This window comes from Oncorhynchus gorbuscha, linkage group LG04 (genome assembly GCF_021184085.1).
Source record: "Oncorhynchus gorbuscha isolate QuinsamMale2020 ecotype Even-year linkage group LG04, OgorEven_v1.0, whole genome shotgun sequence".
In the NCBI taxonomy this organism is placed as follows: domain Eukaryota; kingdom Metazoa; phylum Chordata; class Actinopteri; order Salmoniformes; family Salmonidae; genus Oncorhynchus; species Oncorhynchus gorbuscha.
Window position 1 is genome coordinate 64073760 of NC_060176.1, and position 22351 is coordinate 64096110.

Genomic DNA, 22351 nt, shown 5'->3' on the forward strand with positions numbered 1-22351 from the left:
GCAAGATGGATGTTGTAGTCTCGCAGTTTTTTCAGACAACGACCGTTCGATCCTTCCGCATTTCAGATGGAAATTCTCAACACCAACATCAGATGACAATTTAGGAACTATCTTGTTAATTTACGTTATAGCTAACTAATCGATTACACTTTGTTGTAAACGAAATGGAAATTTGAATACTGAGTTGCTATATTTTCATAAAATCGTCTTGTTTCAAGCGTTTGGCAAAGTAAGACATGTCTCTGTCTTGTTAACTAACGTTAATTACCTGGTACTAGCTTGTTGACCCAGTGTTTTGCAGATGGTAACTACTGTAGCTATATAACGTTACTCTTTGCATGTCATTTTTAGATGCATGGGATAGTTTATATGATTAATGTGAATTGCGTCAGAAATCATTTTCCACATATGGCTACAAATATGAGCTTGATAGCTAACTAACCTACGTGACCCATATCGATTTCTCACGTAGATAACCTAAAACATCTCCCATCAAGTAAAGCATTAGAATAGACTGGTTGCTTTTCAACAAGGTTCCGTCCATCCATACTACTATCGAATATTTTCCTGGACACTTTATATTTTTTAGTTTACCTTTATTTTACTAGGCAAGTCAGTTAAGAACAAATTCTTATTTCCAATGACAGCCTAGGAACAGTGGGTTAACTGCCTGTTCAAGGGCAGAACGACAAATTTTGTACCTTGTCAGCTCGGGGATTTGAACTTGCAACCTTTCGGTTACTAGTCCAATGCTCTAACCACTAGACTAAATGATTGAAAATGCTAGCCTTTTTGTGTTTAAGATGACTGTATTGGGCATATATTGTTATGTCATAGCTAGCTATCTAGCGGGGTGATGTGCATATTATTGGTGGCTGACCGTTGATACTTGACACCCTGTGGGTGGGGTAAAGACAGTCTACATATATTGGCTCTTTCTCGGAGGGAAACATTTTAGTTATTTCTTTCGGATCTAGCTAATCACGTGTTTTTTCAGGATGCGGGATCTTCAATACATTGACAATGAAACATGTTGGCTTGTGTAGATAATACTTTGATAACCATACCTATGCTTTATATCTAATGCTTCAGCACTTAGCAACGAAGGGCATAACCAAACGGAGACTACTAATATGTTTGCTATAATGTTGCTGTAACTGTTTTGGGTGCGCCTCTGCAAATGTTTCCACACATAGTCACGAAAACAGGAAGAGGGCCAAACCACAAGACTGGAACTCGTGAGGACATAACTGCTGATGACAGGAACACACACACACACACCCAGCATTAAGCCTCAAGGGATCTTTTAGAACCACACACCCAGCATTAAGCCTCAAGGGATCTTTTAGAACCACACACCCAGCATTAAGCCTCAAGGGATCTTTTGGAACCACACACCCAGCATTAAGCCTCAAGGGATCATGGGCGTATCTGCTTTTTGACACATGCAAACTATTGAGCAACACAAAACAGACATTAAGCGGGAACATTTTGAAACAATGTCAACAACAACCTTGGACCAATAAGGAGAGACAAGGCCCGGGTTTGGACCAATCCGAGGACCAGACCTTCCAGAATCAACCTACTTTCTGTACTGTATAAAACATGTATGCTGTCTAAATTAGGGGCTCTCTTTTTCTGACTCCCTCTGAGTTCGAGGAACAGAGCCCGTCGCTGTACACAATACTTTTACTCTGAATAAACTGCAGGTTGTTAAACTTTAGCTCCTCGTCTGAACTGATCCTTGACCGACTCGCTCACCTAAGTATCTCACCTTTTATCAACACTTGTCAAAGAGCTGAAGTCAAACATTTCTCAAGAATCATACTTTTTACCTAGGGAAACTGGCCTGAATATAATGGAGTCTGCAGCAGAGGTAGGTATTGCTGACCCAGTTACATATACTCACTGTACTTACCTTTCAGTTTCTTGATGTGCTATTTTGAAGTTTTGTTATTTACCATTCATTTTCAGAATCACAATGGAGTCTCTGCAAAATGCAGAAATGCCAAAGTTGAAGACTTGTGGAGCCTGACCAGTTTCTTTGGTTTCAGCACCCAGACATTTGTTCTGGCTGTCAATCTACTGGATAGGTTCTTAGCCATTATTAAGGTGTGTATTTTAACCTATTACAGGCTAAGCCCTGTCTAAGCTTGGGGGGGGGGGGGGGGTTCTACTAAGCTATATGGAATTGTTTTAGAATTGTAAGACCCCTTGAAGTAATATAATAATAATAATATATGCCATTTAGCAGACGCTTTTATCCAAAGCGACTTACAGTCATGTGTGCTTGTTATTACCTTACTGCTATTCACCCATACAAATGCATTGAATAACAGATTCAACATGGAACAACAAAAAGTCAAAAGGAGATATAAGAAAGATCATGATTTTTAATTACATTTATACATGTATTTAACCCCTTATTTTTGGCTCTAAACAGTCTCCATATATATATACTTCCATTCATTTTTTTTCAACTAGTACCGGGGGACCTTCAGACGAGTCTTGTGAGGCCTTTGGGTGTCATAGAGCAAAACATGTATGAGAGTCTCACCTTTCCACAGAGGGGTCATATTAGTGTGTAGCCCAAACTGTTTGGACGCTACAGACAGAAGTTGGCAGATCGGCTGTACCGACTTCAGACGTCCCAAGACGGTGGTGGGAGTCGCCAAACCGCTTGGACGCTACCGCTTGGAGCTAGCTCTTCCACTTTTCACCGCAGAGGCGGAAGTGCGACATCGGTGGATGCAGTGGATTGAGACGCATCCAATGCAAAAAAAACATATCTATATCTCTATCTTAAACTGACAGATGTGGGGAATTTTGTATTATGCTAATTAATATTTCAGTGGGGGCGCGGACATCGACTTAAAGATATGCTTGTTGTGTTGAGATATGGTAATTCTGGATATTCTACAGAATTAGCGTTTTGTATGCATTTTGTTTGTTTAATACCTGTGTTTGTTGTTTAACTCATGTCAATTTGCGTGCACTTTACTTTGTTTAATTTTACTGAACAAAAATATAAACGCAATATGCAACAATTTCAAAGATTTTACTGAGTTACAGAAAGCAGTCAATTAAAATAAATAAATTAGGCAACTATTTTCTATAGATTTCACATGACTGGGAATACAGATATGTTGGTCACAGATAACTTTAAAAAATATATTTTAAAAAAAGTAGGGGTGTGGATCAGAAAATCAGTCAGTATCTGGTGTGACCACCATTTGCCTCATGCAGCTCGACACATCTCCTTCGCATAGAGTTGATCAGGCTGTTAATTGTGGCCTGTGGAATGTTGTCCCATTCCTCTTCAATGGCTGTGTGAAGTTGCTGGATATTGGCGGGAACTGGAACATACTGTTGTACACGTCAATCCAGAGCATCCCAAACATGCTCAATGTGTGACATCTCTGGTGAGTATGCAGGCCATGGAAGAACTGGGACATTTTCAGATTCCAGGAATTGTGTACAGATCCTTGCGACATGGGGACATGCATGGGGACATGCTGAAACAGGAGGTGATTGCGGCGAATGAAAGGCACAACAATGGGTTCAAGATCTCGTCGTGGTATCTCTGTGAATTCAAATTGCCATCCATAAAATGCAATTGTGTTCGTTGTCCGTAGCTTATACCTACCCATACCATACCCCGCCGCCACCATGGGGCACTCTGTTCACAACGCTGACATCAGCAAACCTGGTCGCTCACACAACGCCATACATGTGGTCTGCGGTTGTGAGGCTATTTGGACGTACTGCCAAATTCTCCAAAATGACGTTGGAGACGGCATCTTAGAAAAATAACATTAAATTATCTGGCAACAGTTCTGGTGGACATTCCTGCAATCAGCATGCTCAGTCTGGGGGGGTCCCAGGTGGCGCAGTGGTCTAAGGCACTGCATCTCAGTGCTAGAGGCATCACTACAGATCCTGGTTTGTTCCTGGGCTTTATCACAACCGGCCATGATCAAGAGTCCCATAGGGCAGCACACAATTGGCCCAGCGTCATCTTGGTTAGGTGAGGTTTGGCCGGGGAAGGCCGTTCATTGTAAAATAATAATTTGTTCTTAACTGACTTGCCTAGTTAAATAAAGGTTAAATAATTGCACACTCCCTTTGTGTTGAGTAACAAAACTAAACATTTTAGAGTGGCCTTTTATTGTCCCCACACACTGTACACCTGTGTAATTATCATGGTGTTTGATCAGCTTCTTGATATGCCATAACTGTCAGATGGATAGATTATCTTGGCAAAAGATAAATGCTGACTAACAGGGATGCAAACAAATTTGTGCACCAAATCTGAGTGAAATAAGCTTTTTGTGAGTATGGAAAACTATTTCAGCTCTTGAAACATGGGACTTTATATGTTTTGTTTATATTTTTGTTCAGTATATAATAGAATTTAGCAGAAGTAGCCCATTTATGCTGATTTATGTATCACTATAATGGTATGTTCACAGGTCCAACCTAAGCATCTGCCTTGCATTGGTGTCTCTTGCCTCCATATTGCTGCCAAAATGGTTGAGGATGAGTGTAACATCTCACCCACCCATGAACTCATCCGCATCAGCCAAAGCAAGTTCACTGTTTCTGACCTCAGCCGAATGGAGAAGATAATCTCTGGAAAACTCAACTTGGAGCTCAAAGCTGTCACAGCTTTAACCTTTTTACACTTATACCATGCTGTCATCGTATCACTTACATCAGAAAGGTGAGTGCTTTGTTTCTTAATTTATAACTTTTTGCATTATGTCATCAGTGAGTATTTTTCCAATTGCTAGAAGCTGTAAAGTTGATCTTCTGATGATCAATTGACATGAGGCTCACATGAGGGTTGCCTTTATTTTAAGGGAGGAGATCCCAAGCATTGGGAGACTGGAAGCCCAGCTAAAGGCCTGCTTATGTCAGCTTGTTTTCTCTAAAGCAAAAGTAAGAATTATTCTCAGGCCAACACAATTGTTAAATTAGAATGACTGTGAGTTGCAGGACCGATATGTTTTTGTTTTTTCAGCCATCGGTGCTGGCACTGTCTGTTGTTTGTCAGGAGTTTGAAGCCCTCCAGTCTCTTGCCATGTTGGAAATTGTCCAAGATGTCCAAAGGCACCTAAAGGTATTATACAGTTTAATTAGACCTCAGTATATATGACATGATGGTGTCATGACCAATGACAGTTATTATATTTTCATAATACGAAGACCCACTGAGACTGACATTATACAGTAGCTTGACCCTGCCACTAAACAAGTGACATCAAATGAAAACATGCTACATGAAAACTAGAACCTTCTGACTTGACTTGACTTCTGTCAGCGTCCTCAGATGTTTCTTATTTCTTTCACAGATTGTTGACAGTGAGTTACTCTACTGGAGGGGTCTTGTGGCCAAATGCATGACTGAGTACCGCTCAAGTGAATGTAACAAACCAGACAACAAAAAACTGGTGTGGATCGTGTCCAGACGAACTGCCCAAAATTTGCACGCTAATAACTTCAGTGTCCCTGAACTGCCGACCATTCCAGAGGGGAGCTGGGGTGAAAGTGAAAGGTAAACAAACAGCCCCTTTAATGCACTTTACTGTATAGTAATATTTCATATCACTAGAGCTACTGTGTGTGTATATAAAGGCTCGTTTATTGACCTGTAACATAATGCACCACATTACTTCTACATTGTACAGCAATGCTGTGATGTTTCAGGGAAGAAGAAAAACATAACATTAGATCAGTGGAACAGTGGCTTGAAGACAGTAATGATGACATGTGTTCTCCCCTGTGTATATTTAGTGAGTATTCCTTTGAGGACATGAGCTGTGAAGAGGACAGCCCGTGCAGCTCTCCTGGCAGCGACGAAAAGGGAGCCTTCTTCCCCGTAGAGTTTCACAACCAGGGCAGAAAATGATACTCCCTCTTTTTGATGAGCTCAAACTTGTGATTGAGATTATGTGTAACCGGGGTGCTAAATGTAACTTTCCCTACATGTAATGTTTCCCCTTCCTTGTAGTCATGATTCAGGACAAAATGGTTTCTTTCACTTGGCATACTGTGTGACAGACTGGTATCAAACTCGGGTTGCCTGCGAGCCTGGTTAGCCCTCTCCACTAAAGCCTTGGTGTGGACATAAGTCTTCCTGTCTAAAGCTAGGTTACTGATCACGGGAGCGTAGTCCAACAAACCACCTCTGCTACATACATATGTATTCTGGAAATACTGAACAACAGGCCCTATCAAGTGCCTGTGTTAGTCCATGTGCTGTTTTTAAACTTTTGTTATGATTTTAGATCTGAGTGAGATTTAAATTGCAATATTTCGGCAGCTGACTGGCAATAAGATCTTTGAAAGCCTTTTTAAAGATGTTGCTGGTGTCAATCTATGTCCAAATTTGACACATTCCAGGTGACATTAGGTACAATGGTGTAATGATTTTCTTCCTAGGATGTCAAACCTGTGCACTGACTGTTTAAATCAATGGGAAATACCCAACATATTGGTACATTTGCGTAAAACTTTACCTGTTTTATATAATAATATTCATGTAAAAGTTTCCTATACACCATGTTATTGTAATGTGTTTGTAAGATTATATGCAGAATGATACTGTATTCTGTGAATGGTGACTTGTATGTAAATGTGATTGTGTTAGAAAATGATGGTAATTGTTGTCTATTGAGATTCAGTACATGTGCAAAATATTTATATTTAAACAAATAACAATGTACATAAAATTAAGAAAGTTGTATCATGCTTTGTGAATAGGCCATCTTATGTTACTGTATATCAACATATTGTTAGAAATGAACCAAGAACCCTAAAAATAAAAGAGTATTTTTAAACCTGTTGTGTATTCCCTATTATTGTTAATTTTGTTTAATGAATTAATCATACACAATATATACAAAAGTATGTGGACACCCCTTCAAATTAGTGTTTTTGGCTATTTCAGCCACACCTGTTGCTGACAGGTGTATAAAATTGTGCACACAGCCATGCAATCTCCATAATCTCCAGAGCTGCCCCAGCCAACTGTAAGTGCTGCTATTGCGAAGTGGAAATGTCTAGGAGCATCAACGGCTCAGCCACAATGTGGTTGGTCCTACTAGCTCACAGAACAGGACCGCCAAATGCTGAAAAGATTGTAAAGATCGTCTGTCCTCGGTTGCAACACTCACACCAGAGTTCCAAACTGCCTCTGGAAGCAACATAAGCACAAGAACTGTTCCCCTGGAGCTTCATGAAAGGAAGCCTTAGATCACCATGAGTAATGCCAAGTGTCAGCTGAAGTGGTGTAAAGCTCGACGCCATTGGACTCTGGAACAGTGGATACGCATTCTCTGGAGTGATGCCTCATCATCTGGCAGTCTGACAGACTAATCTGATTTTGGCAGATGCCAGGAGTACGCTACCTGCTCAAATGCATAGTGCCAACTGTGAAGTTTGGTGGTGGAAGGGCTTTTTTCATGGTTTGAGCAAGGGCCCTTAGTTCCAGTGAAGGGAAATCTTAACACTACAGCATGCAATGACATTCTATATGATTCTGTGCTTCCAACTGTGTGGAAACAGTTTGGGGAAGGCCCTTTCCTCTTTCAGCATGACAATGCCCCCGTACACAAAGCTTGGTCAATACAGAAATGTTTTGTCAAGATCGGTGTGGAAGAACTTGACTGGCCTGCACAGAGCCATGACCTCAACCTCATCGAACACCTTTGGGATTAATTGGAACTCTGACTGCAAGCCAGGACTACTTGCGATGCTGATCAGGCTTCCACATTTGCTTAATATTTTGTGCTGCAGTATTTTATACAGTCAGCAAGTAATCTTGGATGGTATGCATACCACTAAGTTAATTGCTCCCATCTGTAAACCCCAGAGAGTTATAATACAGCCATGACACTTTTAGGGTCTTCTTTTCATCTGGGCTCAACAAACACATCGAAATATGTTAAATTATTTCATGAGGAAAGGGTGCGTAACAGAGCAGTGAGATGTTTGCTGGTTTGAGGCGTTGACGTGAATTTCAGATGCATCGCCCTAATGGAATAAATCTGGCTGGAGAGAAATTGCATTTCAGCGCTAAACCAAGGCAGGGATGATGAGAATGCACGAAGACGGATCGCCAAGGCAGCCTAATGCCATTCAATGACTATCCTGCACTCTCAACCGCAGTGCACATTTGCCGTCCGTTTTACATGAGAAAACATGTTTATTTTTTATCAAAATACCAATACGTATAGCCAAAATCAGCATCTCGAATCGAGGTGATGTAGGCTCGCACATTTTAATCGATTTTCTTCAAGGAATGAAAACGCTCCAAGATGGTCCGCATCTCAAACGCCCTGGGTTTGGTCATATTGATGGTCGCTCTTCTCATTTTATCCTTAATAAGTTATGTGTCCATTAGAAAGGACAGCATCTTATCTTCCACAAAATATGACAACATGGGAGGACCACCACGGATAATGTTCCACGCAGGATTTCGGTGAGTAGGCTAAATCAAGACCTTGAAACTCATCATTTTTTTATTTTGACATGACTCAAACCACCTGAAATTGTCAAATAAGATGTGATTTATGTCACCGACAAGGCGCATGCGTGACAATTTTGTTCCTAACAATCTTTATGATTGTTTATGTCCACATTGTTCTGTAGGCTATGGCATAATATGGCTAACTGCATCAGGGCCTTAAATAATATTCTGCTGCACGCTACAGTAGCCTAATCTAATGCAAATCCCTGCATCAATTACATTTCATTTTTTAAATGAAAATTAAACTGTAGAATCATTGAATGTTAAAAAATGCCATATATGACAACAAATCGTTGCTTGACAAGGAGCCGGATTTCAAACAAGAGAACTGTCCAAGGTGCTGAGTGAACGAATCTTGCCTATTGTGACAACCCCACGCCTGAATGCATGCTGTAAATGGGCTTTGGTCAGTGCTATCTGGAATCCTTGGGACGTCCATACCTTAAACCCTTAACCCCTACCCTAACCTTAACCCTTAACTTGTATGCAAAAAAGCACTAAAGTTATACTGCAAGAAAACACAGCAAAGGAATAACATTTTTGGCCTAAATGGAAATCGTTATGTTTGGGGCAAATCTACCTCCTTACCTTCATAAAAAGAAACGGGATTGCGCAAAGCACATGCAAAATCCTACTGCAAAACCTGCTTCAGTCTGCTTTACACCAGACACTAGGAGAGGAATTAACCTTTCAGCAGGACATTGACCAGGCCAAATCTACACTGGAGTTGCTTACTAAGAAGACAGTGACTGTTCCTGAGTGGCCAAGTTACAGTTTTGACTGAAATCTGCTTGAAAATCTATGGCAAGACTTGAAAATTGCTGTCTAGTCATGACCCCCAACACCTTGAAAGAGCTTGAAGAATGTAAAAAGAATAAGGGGCAAATATTGCACAATCCAGGTGTGCAAAGCTCTTAGAGACCTACCCAAGAAGCCTCACAGCTGTAATCACTGCCAAAGGTGTTTCTAACATATATTGGTTCGGTGGGGGGTGAATACTTTTCTAATCAAGGTTTCATTTTTCATAACATTTTCAAATTGAAGACATTTTTATTTTTTTGTCATTTTGATATTACAGTGTATTTTGTGTAGATCGTTCACAAAAAAATCTAATGAAATCCATTTGAATCCCACTTTGTAACACAATAAAATGTGAATAAATCCAAGGGGGTGAATACTTATGATACTCAATGTAATGCTTACAGTACATGCTGACAATAGCAACAGTGTATTTACTAAGGGAAACTCTCTTCCTCTCAGGTCCCAGTTTGCCCTGAATTTCCTGGACCCATCCTTCATCCCATTAACCCATGCTCTGAATGAGGAGCTGCAAGGGAAACCATCCAAATGGACATTTAATAGGACCGCCTTTTATCAGCAAAGGTATTATGATTATGTGGGATTTCTGTAATAATCTGTAGAAACTTTTATATTGTTTGTAAAGCAGTTTAACAGAATACTGTTTGTGTTTAGTAAAACATTGCAGTTTATTTGCCATTTGCAGTTGGCTACATAACTACATTTGGTAGAAACAGCAGCTATGAGCTGATATTTTTATCTGTTAACTACCTTATAGGAAAGAGATCTTCCATTACATTGATGTGGCCAACAACTTCTCCCTCACCAAGAACGGTGTACGCGTCGGCCAGCTGATGCACTTTGACTACTCCAGTCACAAGTATGTCTTCTCCATAAACAACAACCTGAAGTCACTGCTTCCTGATGCTTCGCCAATCCAGAACAAACACTACAACGTGTGTGCCGTGGTGGGTAACAGTGGGATCCTGACAGGCAGTCACTGTGGGCCAGAGATCGACAGCGCCGACTTTATCTTCCGCTGCAACTTCGCCCCTACCGACTCCTACTACAAGGATGTGGGCCGGAAGACCAACCTCACCACTTTTAACCCCAGCATCCTGGAGAGATACTACAACAATCTGCTGACCATCCAGGACCGCAACAACTTCTTTCTCAACCTGAAGAAACTGGAGGGGGCCATTTTGTGGATCCCTGCGTTTTTCCTCCACACCTCGGCCACCGTCACACGGACCCTGGTGGACTTCTTTGTTGAGCACAAGGGGCAGCTGAAGATCAAGCTGGCCTGGCCAGGAAACATCATGCAGGATGTCAACAGGTATGGAGAAGGAAGGGACTGAGTTTTGTGCCAGAGTTCTAGGCAACAGAGCAGTCATGGGTGGTTTTGTTCTCACTTTCAGACACCATTGTTACTACAAACTGTACATTTTTTTAATGCTGGATTGCAGGCATTGGGTCACTTAGTTGTGTTCTTTAAAAATAGCAAGGTTGGGTTGTTGATGCTGGGTTATTGAGATATAACCCAACAGAGGTATGGATTAATAGGGGCGTGGCTTTTAGGTAGGTTTTTTTGGCCACCGGTGATAGTAAATGTCATTCCTGTTCATTTGTTCTATACTGGATGTTACGGTTAAACACTTTTCAAGCTTTTATGAGGCTTACAGAAGGCTTACAGGAAAACTCCACCCCAAAAACCCCAACTGCCACTCTACCATAAAGGCCTGATCGGTGGAGTGCTGCAGAGATGGTTGTCCTTCTGGAAGGTTGTCCCATCTCCACAGAGGAACTCTGGATCTCTATCAGAGTGACCTCGGGTTCTTGGTCACCTCCCGACCAAAGCCCTGCTCTCCGATAGCTCAGTTTGCCCAGGCAGCCAGCTCTAGGAAGAGTCTTGGTGGTTCCAAACTTTTTCCATTTTAGAATGATGGAGGCCACTGTGTTCTTAGCACCCTTTCCCAGATCTCTGTATCGACACAATCCTGTCTCAGAGTTCTACTGACAATTCCTTCAACCTCATGGGTTGGTATTTACTGTGCCATGCACTGTCAACAGTGGGACCTTATATAAACAGGTGTGTGCTTTTCCAAATAATGTCCAATCAATTGAATTTAACACAGGTGGACTCCAATTAAGTTGTAGAAACATCTCAAGGATGATCAATGGAAACAGGATGCAATTGAGCTCAATTTCGAGTCTCATAACAAAGGGTCTGAATACTTATGTAAATAAGATATTTCTGTTTCTTATTTTCTATACATTTGCAAACATTTCTAAAGACCTGTTTTTGCTTTGTCATTAAGGGGGATTGTGTGTAGATTGATGAGGGAAAACATTTATTTAATCCATTTTAGAATAAGGCTATAATGTAACAAAATGTGGATTAGGGGTCAAAGGGTCTGAATACTTTCCAAATGCACTGTACTGTATGTACTTAAAAACTATATACAGTACCAGTCAAGATTTTGGACACACCTACTCATTCAAGGGTTTCCTTATTTTTTACTATTTTCTACATTGTAGAAAAATAGTGAAGACATCAAAACTATGAAATAACACACAAGGAATCATGTAATAACCTAAGAGTTAAACAAAAACAAATCAAAATAGATTCTTCAAAAAGTAGACACCCTTTACCTTGATGACATGTTTGCAAACTCTTGGCATTCTCTCAAACAGCTTCACCCGGAATGCTTTTCCAACAGTCTTGAAGGAGTTCCCTCATATGCTGAGCACATGCTGGCTGCTTTTCCTTCACACTGCGGTCCAACTCATCCCAAACTATCTCAATTGGTTTGATGTCGGGTGATTGTGGAGGCCAGGTTATCTGATGCAGTACTCCATCACTCTCCTTCTTGGTCAAATAGCCCTTACACAGCCTGGAGATGTGTTGGGATCATGGTCCTGTTGAAAAACAAATGATAGTTCCACTAAGCGCAAACCAGATGGGATGGCGTGTCACTGCAAAATGCTGTGGTACTGTAGCCATGCTGGTTAAGTGTGCCTTGAATTCGAAATAAATCACATACAGTATCACAGAATCTCAAATATAAAATACATTTTGATTTGTTTAACACTTATTTTGGTTACTACATGATTCCATGTGTGTTAACACAGTTCTGGTGTTGTCACTATTTTTCTACAATGTAGAAAATAGGAAAAATAAAGTAAAAACTTTGAATGAGTAGATTGCAGAGTGTGAAATTCAAAATACAAAAATCGTAATATTAAACATTCATGCAAATACAAGTGTCTTACATCGTTAAAAAGCTTAACTACTTGTTTATCCAACCGCGTTGTCAGATTTCAAAAAGGCTTTTAATAGCGAAAGTATACCATTCGATTATCTGAGGACAGCGCCCCACACCAAAATACTTTTCCAAACCAGCACAGGCGTCACAAAATTACAAATATCAATAAAATAAATCACTTACCTTTGAAGATCTTCCTCTGTTTGCAATCCCAAGGGTCCCAGCTACACACCACTGGTTGATTTGTTCGATAAAGTCCTTCTTTATATCGCAAAAATGTCAGTTTAGTTGGCGCGCTTGATTCAGTAATCCACTCATTCAACTTGCATACAAACTAATCCAAAAAGTTACCAGTAAAGTTCGTACAAACAAGTCAAACAATGTTTCTAATTAATCCTCAGTTACTCTAATATCTAAATAAACGATAACATTTAAGACGAATAATACTATGTCCAATAGGGAAAACTACAACTACTCGTTCGTTTTTCAAAAAACAAGGCTGAAACCCTTTCTAAAGACTGTTGATATCTAGTGGAAGCCATAGGAACTGCAATCTGAGAGGAATTCTTTTGAATATCCCATAGGTTTGCATTGAAATGGCCTGTGACCTCAAACATCATTTGGGATGGGTTCTCCTCTGGGTTTCGCCTGCTATATCAGTTCTGTTATACTCACAGACATTATTTTAACAGTTTTAGACAGAGAATTTTCTATCCAATGCTATCAATTATATGCATATCCTAGCTTCTGGGCCTGAGTAACAGGCAGTTTACTTTTGGCACGTCAGTCATCCTGAATTCAGGATACTGCCCCCTAGCCTTAAAAAGTTAATGGACTGGAGTGCTCACACAACAAGAAACAGATTTTTCTCTCTTTCTCATTCTCACAGGAGTAATTACAAACTGTCGGATACAAAAAGAAAGTTTTCTGCTGATTTTATCTTTGGGCACTGTAGAAAAGGACTGAAACCTTTCGGTAGGAGGTGACTTCTCTGGATTGCTTTTTGCATAGGGATAACAATTGGGTGTTTTATTTGTGAAAGTAGTTTTATGTGTCAACACAAACTCATCTGTCAGAACTGCAGCTTTCTTAAGAGTGAGATACTTGTGCTCATAAATGTATTGTAGGTAGCAACCCTTTCGTGAAGCCAATTCTTGAATTGCTCGAGAAGTATGAGTTTCTTTAAATCCTCAAGGTCCCTGACAACTTGAGAACCACAACACTGATCAAAAAGACATGCTTGTTCCCTTGCAAACTCAACATGGCTTTGTGATTCTGTCTTTCGTAATTTACGGAACTGTTGTCTATATGCCTCTGGGACCAACTCGTAAGCCTGAAGGATAGCAGCTTTAAAAGTTTCATAATCTGAACTCTGCCCAAGAGATAAAGCGGAATACACTTTCTGACTTTACCCACAAGAACACTTCGGAGGAGCAGTGACTAAATGTCTCGCGACAATTTTAGGGATGTTGCAATCCGCTCAAACAGAGTAAAATATACATCCACCTCCTTTTCATTGAAGGGCGATACAAGTCGGCTGTTCCGACAAAGATCAAACTCTGTTGAGTGTGCAGGATAGCCTGATTGGATTTGGAGCACTTCCAGATCCATCTCTCTTAATCACTTAATTGAATGGCATTCTTGTTTTAGTCTGGTGTCGTGACTTTACTTTCATTAATCTGATGACTTATTTATCTAATCAACTAACTATGTTTAATTGTTATCATGTAACAATAAACTAATTAGGAATTTGGGGCACCACGAGAGCAGTTGTTTAAAGAGCTACCATCTCCAGAATTAAACTCTAAAAGGTCTTTACCCGATCACATCCATAAAACAGTCAACCTATTAATCATAACCTCGTATCAAATCGTCATTCTGAACAGTCATAACCTCCTGCATCTGCAAAAACCCCAGCCTTACTTATGATTCATTACTACACAAAGTGGTTTAATTATTTATTTACTAGCTAACTAAATGATAACACAGGATAAACATGCACACTTTAACATATTACAAACAGGTCCCGAGCGTACTGACACAACATATGGTGGCTTGTTACAAAGGAGATGGAAAGGAAGGGAGAGAGTCACTTCTCTCACAGTAATCATATACTTTGCACATGAACCGCCGCCCATTTGGAGAAAGAAATCATGAAAGTATTTACGTGTGAATGCCTTCGTTTGCCATTTATCTCGGTCAGAACCAGGCCTTCTTATGAAGGGTGTTAGGCTTTCTGCGGCACGCTTGTAAGGCTCTGATTGTCCAAAAGATGTCGTTCACTCGTCTCTTCTACTGTTGCTCTCCTCTGCCGTCGCCCGGAATCCGGCGACGTGTCGGGTAGTCCTGAACAGAGCTACAGAGCTCACTCTGCTTCCACTTGCTCTGGAAGATAGGCTAGCCAGCCGTGTAGATGGTTCTCATTGGGGTTCAGAGTAGCGTACTACAGTGATTTGAGAAGAGTAGTGGAATGGTCCCACTTAAATTCGCTTTTCTAGATACTTTACTTAGGACAGCAAATCAGCTGTACCAGTGATTGTCCGGGAGGTGAGCTTCTCCCCTCTACTTTGTGCTGATATTCAGAGTTTGAACCACTTTGGACGTGAGCTGCAGCTACACACCTCTCTGGTCTGAATGTTAACTTCTTTCCCAATCCTTTTATGCACTCTGGTCGAAAGGGCCTACAATACTCAAGGGAAAGAAGATCCTGGACAAGCCCCCATTTTGTTATGTTCCCCAGCAAGAAAACCAAATAATGTCACCCAAACAGAAGGGGGAACTATCAAATAGTCACTGACCACAACGAAACAGGTGGGGTTTTAGGAGGGGTTCTGAAAGACACTCATGGGGGTGTCCACTGAAAGTTGACTAGCAACAACAACTGGGACCTAAAAGACACCCACCATGAGCGTCCACTAAATTTGATTAAGAACAGGTGAACCAAATAAAAACCCACACCAAACTTAAAGGTAGGAAGTGGACCAAGAAGAAAACAGGGAGAGCCTACAAAAAGTGTTAATCCTTCACATCTCTCAAGACAACTGGAGCACTGGGCTAGCCACTCTAAAATATCACCTGGACAAGCACAGGTGAATCACCTTCTCACTAACAAGATGACAAACCAGCACAGGTGTAATGCATACTATACTGACTAACAAAATATGAATGGGAAAACTAAAGCCTGTAACATCCACACCTCCTGAAAATAACCTGGATCAACCCAGCATGAAAGTGAATAAAACACAACTGATGGTTACATTAACCTATGTTTTAGTTAATCCCAACATGTTGGGTTATTCATGCAACCCAACTGTCTGGATCAAAATAACCCAGAGTGTGTTCTGTCCATTATTTACCTAGCACTGGGTTACAAAAAACCCCAAATTGGGTTGTTTTTAACCCCGCATCTTTTAGAGTGTAGATGTTCTGTCGAACAATTCATTTTCCATAGCTTACACATAATTGTTTTTATTGTGTTTACTTTTTTTCCCACAGGTATTGGAAGACCAAGAACCTGTCTCTCAAGCGACTGAGCACTGGTATCCTCATGTACACTCTGGCCTCGGCCATGTGTGAGGAGATCCATCTGTATGGCTTCTGGCCCTTCGGCTGGGATCCCAACACAGGCAAGGAGCTGTCCTACCACTACTACGACAAGAAAGGAACCAAGTTCACCACCAAGTGGCAGGAGACCCACCAGCTGCCCAGTGAGTTTAAGCTGCTCTACAAGATGCATGGAGAAGGTGTGACCAAGCTGAGCCTTTCACACTGTTCCTAGACATTCCATCCTGGGTGACCGGGCTTAAGAGATTCATTTGGTGACTCTCCAATACAGCAGCTGACCTTGCGCTCACGTAATATATTTTGCGACTCAAAGCAGACAATGCATGATTTAGAATTAATACTTTTATATTACGCTTTCACTCTAGAAACACACTATCATATCACCATTGCATCTTGCCTCAGCTTTGTCCAATGTATGTAATTCACACTAACACGTTGGGTTGCGAGGAACATGGCAGAATATTCCAGATGTGGATTACCGGTTGATGATGACGTAACAATGTATGTTATGCTGAATATGTCACACTATCATCATACAATATTTCACATCACTTTATTTGCATTGCTACCATAATTGTGTGGATAAATTGATCAATAAAACACATATAACCTATTTCAACAAGAAAACACAAGGGAATACATTTAATGCAAAATAATCACTATTTCCAAACAGTATTTCTCATAGTGTAGGGGTCGGGTGGGGGGCATACTGTTATTGTTATTTGGCTGTAGCCTTACTTCAAAGGGATTTGATTGTTCTTCTGCTTAGTCTCAGGGATGGAGTTGAGATCAGTGTTTTTTTCTAATCGGATTCAAATGCCTCCACTGAGGTGCAAACAGACACACTGTCTATTTTCCAGCCCGTTTGAGCATACAGTGAACCGCCACAGGTGCCAGTAGATAGACAATGGGCCCAGCCAGCACACTGCACTGTTTTCAGATTTGTTTACAAGGCCTCTTTATGTATGTAAATTGCTGCCCTATATAAAGATACTGCAGTGATAGCCCTAGTCCCACTATTTTATTGGGATTCTGGTGATAGCTCTGGTAATATTTCAGTTTGAGGATGAATAATCTGCATTCCAACACCAAGCCATAGACTGCATTTAATTACAGTAAACTTTAAAGTACATGTATATTGTTGTTATCATCATCATTAAAATTAAGAATTAAAGATGCACTATGCAGAAATGGCTGTCATTTCCTGGTTCAAACTTTTTTGAATAGTTTGCCTAATTTCAGTTTATGTGATAACAAGCAAGTATAGTGTAGATAATTATAGTACCATCCAAACCTCTGTGAAATATATTTTCCATAACCAAACATGTTGTATTTTCAGCTGTTTGAAGCTGGTGTAAAAAAATGAAAGTAATAGAGGCAAAAACAAAACTTAAGAACGGGAAGCATAGAAATAACGCACCTAGAATAGATCTACAGCTTCTTAGACTTGCTTGTCAATGTGAATTTGGTCGGGTCCCCAAAAAGTTACATATTGCAGCTTTTATTTTTAAAGTGCCTGTGTTCTGTTTAAATTTCAAATGACTTCAAATCTTATATTGTCAAAATATGATAGAACATCATAGTGATAAAAGTTAAAGGGATTTAACACTGGGATGCATACAGTAATATATATATATATATTTTATGTATTGAACCACCTCAAATGAACACTACTTCCTATCTTTAGTCAATAACACATCACTATTGTTATGATGTAGCAACACAGGGAAACGTTTTGCATTCTACCACATAGACATTACTTTGACTTTTTAACCAGATATTAATGTTTTGATTAATGATTATAGCATCTTGTACAAAGAGCATGATACACTATTGAATGACATTGCATGTAAGAGACTAGCAAATGTTCAAGGCTAGTTTTATACAACATTTTTGAAGGAGATTATGTTTCGAGGGGATACGGGTGTTTTTTGTTATTATTTGTATTTGCGCTGATATTTTAATTGAAATATCATCAGAAACTTTATATGAAAGTTGTTTTAAAGCATAAATTCCTATCAAACCACTGGGACCAAAATGATTCGTTTTCCGTTTCTGACAATGAAAGAACTAATGTAACTTTATTTTTTATATCTCTAGATTATCTTTACTTTTCTCAGCAAAATGTTATATGAAAAATATCAAGTCAAGCTCCACTATGTTAGAGGATTGGGTATGGATTGGACATTTTTAGTACTTAACCATTGATGTCAGTACAACGACTTTGCTCAAATGGTGCAACATGATATCCACATGACTCACAGCACATGCACTCATTGGGAAGGTGGTGACCCTGCTTATGAGTTCAGATTTACTATGCTCATAAACCAGATCATTGGTTCTTTTCAAGTTCTTCAGTCTTAAATGGATGGTGTATGCCTACAGAAGTATTTTAGAACATAATTTGTAAGTCGCTCTGGATAAGAGCGTCTGCTAAATGACTTAAATGTAAATGTAAAATACCAATTTGTTTTCCCATCATAGGACTGTCTGTCATCATTATCATAATACAAATATATGATACTAATGTGCCATTAGTTTGCTAGGTAGTACTTTACTCTTAGTCCATACCCTGATTATGTAGATTAGATCGGAAATGTAATTAGATCTTTCCCACTTAGAATGTTTCATATAAGTAAATATACCAACGAATGCCCATTAAAACTAGACATGTTAATTTATCTGAATGTAACATGATTTGAAATGTTGGCTTAAGTATGGCAATGATGTACAACAATATCTTTCATTCGATGGAGGTTTTTTATTTGATGATGTGTCGACAAATGATTTCCTGAGATAGAAAACACTTGGATAGTTGTGTGGTATATTTGTCTTTTCAGTCTCATCTAATAGGTTCGGTTGGTGATTTATACTATTTGTGCCGCCATGAATGTCTTCCTTTGACTGCTTCCATGTACTGATCATCACCAAAGAAGACTATTGTACTGCTCACATGAAGGAAGGAAATTTATTCTCCCCACATTTCCTTAGAGAAAAATGCCCAATGTGTGTGTTAGTGTGTGCCAACACTTTTGTTTTCAAAAGGATTGGTACCAACAGAACCCAGTGGCATAGCGCAGTTTTGCAGTCCCCCCACAAGGTCTAAGTTGTATAGCTAATTTCATGCTATTTTACACATTTTCCCTTGAGGCTGTGTGAAAATGTTGCTATTTTAGAGCTCAGGGATTCTTGAAAGATGGGACAATCTCAACTTTTTCCCACAATTATTTGTCTTAATATTAATAACATTTGAAACATACATTTTGATAGACCAAAGTAGCAGCTAGCGTACCATATAAAGGAAATAGTTTTTTTCTCCATAAAATACAACGAGCTGGATTTAACTCCATCTGACACCATAAAAGGCCTTTAATTTGTACAATCACTGCCCAACAAGTGTTTAACCCTAAAGTTATTTTTTTTTGCAAGGGCTGTGTCTCAATCCACCACATCGGAGTTGTCGCCGTGTTTGAGCTGTGTTTGTCAGTCCATGAGATATCCTGATAATTGATATTCTCAGAAAAACCTCTGTAACGTTCGAAAGGATTGGCTATTATTATGACCCCTCTATGGAAAGATGAGTCACAAACACAATGGTGTTCTCTGTTTTGTTCTAACCCCGACAAGTATCACAGGACTCGTCTGAAATCGGTACAGCCGATCTGTCAACTTCTGTCTGTAGCGTCCAAACAGTTTGGGCTACACACTAATATGACCCCTCTGTGGAAAGGTGAATATCCCACAAACACATACATGTTGGTTGGTTTGCTCTAGGCTGCCCACAAGCCTCACAAGACTAGTCTGAAAGTAGCAGGTACCAGTTCTTTTTTTATGGAAGAACTGAATATATGGAGATAGTTTAGTGCCTAAAATAAGGGGTTAAATAAAATTAGTTTCCTGATCTTTCTTATATCTATCTCTCAGATATAGGAGAGACACTTCAGAACAATCTTCCTTTTATTTTTTTGACTGTTTATCCATGTTTCATCATATATATATATATATATATATATATATATATATATATATATATATATATATACACACATTTACATTAAATTACATTTAAGTCATTTAGCAGACGCTCTTATCCAGAGCGACTTACAAATTGGTGCATTCACCTTATGACATCCAGTGGAACAGTCACTTTACAATAGTGCATCTAAATCTTAAAGGGGGGGGGTGAGAGGGATTACTTATCCTATCCTAGGTATTCCTTAAAGAGGTGGGGTTTCAGGTGTCTCCGGAAGGTGGTGATTAACTCCGCTATCCTGGCGTCGTGAGGGAGTTTGTTCCACCATTGGGGGGCCAGAGCAGCGAACAGTTTTGACTGGGCTGAGCGGGAGCTGTACTTCCTCAGTGGTAGGGAGGCGAGCAGGCCAGAGGTGGATGAACGCAGTGCCCTTGTTTGGGTGTAGGGCCTGATCAGAGCCTGGAGGTACTGAGGTGCCGTTCCCCTCACAGCTCCGTAGGCAAGCACCATGGTCTTGTAGCGGATGCGAGCTTCAACTGGAAGCCTGTGGAGAGAACGGAGGAGCGGAGTGACGTGAGAGAACTTGGGAAGGTTGAACACCAGACGGGCTGCGGCGTTCTGGATGAGTTGAAGGGGTTTAATGGCACAGGCAGGGAGCCCAGCCAACAGCGAGTTGCAGTAATCCAGACGGGAGATGACAAGTGCCTGGATTAGGACCTGCGCCGCTTCCTGTGTGAGGCAGGGTCGTACACTGCGGATGTTGTAGAGCATGAACCTACAGGAACGGGCCACCGCCTTGATGTTGGTTGAGAACGACAGGGTGTTGTCCAGGATCACGCCAAGGTTCTTAGCGCTCTGGGAGGAGGACACAATGGAGTTGTCAACCGTGATGGCGAGATCATGGAACGGGCAGTCCTTCCCCGGGAGGAAGAGCAGCTCCGTCTTGCCGAGGTTCAGCTTGAGGTGGTGATCCGTCATCCACACTGATATGTCTGCCAGACATGCAGAGATGCGATTCGCCACCTGGTCATCAGAAGGGGGAAAGGAGAAGATTAGTTGTGTGTCGTCTGCATAGCAATGATAGGAGAGACCATGTGAGGTTATGACAGAGCCAAGTGACTTGGTGTATAGCGAGAATAGGAGAGGGCCTAGAACAGAGCCCTGGGGGACACCAGTTGTGAGAGCGCGTGGTGAGGAGACAGATTCTCGCCACGCCACCTGGTAGGAGCGACCTGTCAGGTAGGACGCAATCCAAGCGTGGGCCGCGCCGGAGATGCCCAACTTGGAGAGGGTGGAGAGGAGGATCTGATGGTTCACAGTATCGAAGGCAGCCGATAGATCTAAAGGATGAGAGCAGAGGAGAGAGAGTTAGCTTTAGCAGTGCGGAGCGCCTCCGTGATACAGAGGAGAGCAGTCTCAGTTGAATGACTAGTCTTGAAACCTGACTGATTTTGATCAAGAAGGATCATTCAGAGAGAGATAGTGGGAGAGCTGGCCAAGGACGGCACGTTCAAGAGTTTTGGAGAGAAAAGAAAGAAGGGATACTGGTCTGTAATTGTTGACATCGGAGGGATCGAGTGTAGGTTTTTTCAGAAGGGGTGCAACTCTCGCTCTCTTGAAGACGGAAGGGACGTAGCCAGCGGTCAGGGATGAGTTGATGAGCGAGGTGAGGTAAGGGAGAAGGTCTCCGGAAATGGTCTGGAGAAGAGAGGAGGGGATAGGGTCAAGCGGGCAGGTTGTTGGGCGGCCGGCCGTCACAAGACGCGAGATTTCATCTGGAGAGAGAGGGGAGAAAGAGGTCAGAGCACAGGGTAGGGCAGTGTGAGCAGAACCAGCTGTGTCGTTTGACTTAGCAAACGAGGATCGGATGTCGTCAACCTTCTTTTCAAAATGGTTGACGAAGTCATCTGCAGAGAGGGAGGAGGGGGGGAGGAGGATTCAGGAGGGAGGAGAAGGTGGCAAAGAGCTTCCTAGGGTTAGAGGCAGATGCTTGAAATTTAGCGTGGTAGAAAGTGGCTTTAGCAGCAGAGACAGAGGAGGAAAATGTAGAGAGGAGGGAGTGAAAGGATGCCAGGTCCGCAGGGAGGCGAGTTTTCCTCCATTTCCGCTCGGCTGCCCGGAGCCCTGTTCTGTGAGCTCGCAATGAGTCATCGAGCCACGGAGCGGGAGGGGAGGACCGAGCCGGCCTGGAGGATAGGGGACATAGAGAGTCAAAGG

At 41.1% G+C, this 22351-nt stretch overlaps 2 protein-coding genes across 2 annotated transcripts; both read left to right on the forward strand.

The window, feature by feature from the left end:
- The first annotated feature begins 29 nt into the window (after positions 1-29).
- Positions 30-6846, forward strand: LOC124034491 (cyclin-G2-like). The gene is made up of 9 exons (XM_046347757.1): positions 30-229; positions 998-1037; positions 1787-1876; positions 1975-2112; positions 4473-4723; positions 4863-4941; positions 5024-5122; positions 5355-5557; positions 5797-6846. The coding sequence occupies exons 2-9, from the start codon at positions 999-1001 to the stop codon at positions 5909-5911; spliced, it is 1014 nt and encodes a 337-aa protein (XP_046203713.1). The 5' UTR covers positions 30-229; position 998; the 3' UTR covers positions 5912-6846.
- Positions 6847-7951: 1105 nt separating this feature from the next.
- Positions 7952-20102, forward strand: LOC124033378 (sia-alpha-2,3-Gal-beta-1,4-GlcNAc-R:alpha 2,8-sialyltransferase-like). The gene is made up of 4 exons (XM_046345402.1): positions 7952-8485; positions 9794-9916; positions 10110-10667; positions 16093-20102. The coding sequence occupies exons 1-4, from the start codon at positions 8322-8324 to the stop codon at positions 16373-16375; spliced, it is 1128 nt and encodes a 375-aa protein (XP_046201358.1). The 5' UTR covers positions 7952-8321; the 3' UTR covers positions 16376-20102.
- The last annotated feature ends 2249 nt before the right edge of the window (positions 20103-22351 follow it).

Excerpts from the sequence above, each read along its gene's own strand:
- LOC124034491 (XM_046347757.1), top strand. The coding sequence starts at position 999 with ATGCGGGATCTTCAATACATTGACAATGAAACATGTTGG. Across the intron at positions 1,038-1,786 it reads TTGACAATGAAACATGTTGG|CTTGTCAAAGAGCTGAAGTC; the intron begins CTTGTGTAGATA and ends CTTTTATCAACA. Across the intron at positions 1,877-1,974 it reads TAATGGAGTCTGCAGCAGAG|AATCACAATGGAGTCTCTGC; the intron begins GTAGGTATTGCT and ends ATTCATTTTCAG.
- LOC124033378 (XM_046345402.1), top strand. The coding sequence starts at position 8,322 with ATGGTCCGCATCTCAAACGCCCTGGGTTTGGTCATATTGATGGTCGCT. Across the intron at positions 8,486-9,793 it reads ATGTTCCACGCAGGATTTCG|GTCCCAGTTTGCCCTGAATT; the intron begins GTGAGTAGGCTA and ends TCTTCCTCTCAG. Across the intron at positions 10,668-16,092 it reads ATCATGCAGGATGTCAACAG|GTATTGGAAGACCAAGAACC; the intron begins GTATGGAGAAGG and ends TTTTTCCCACAG.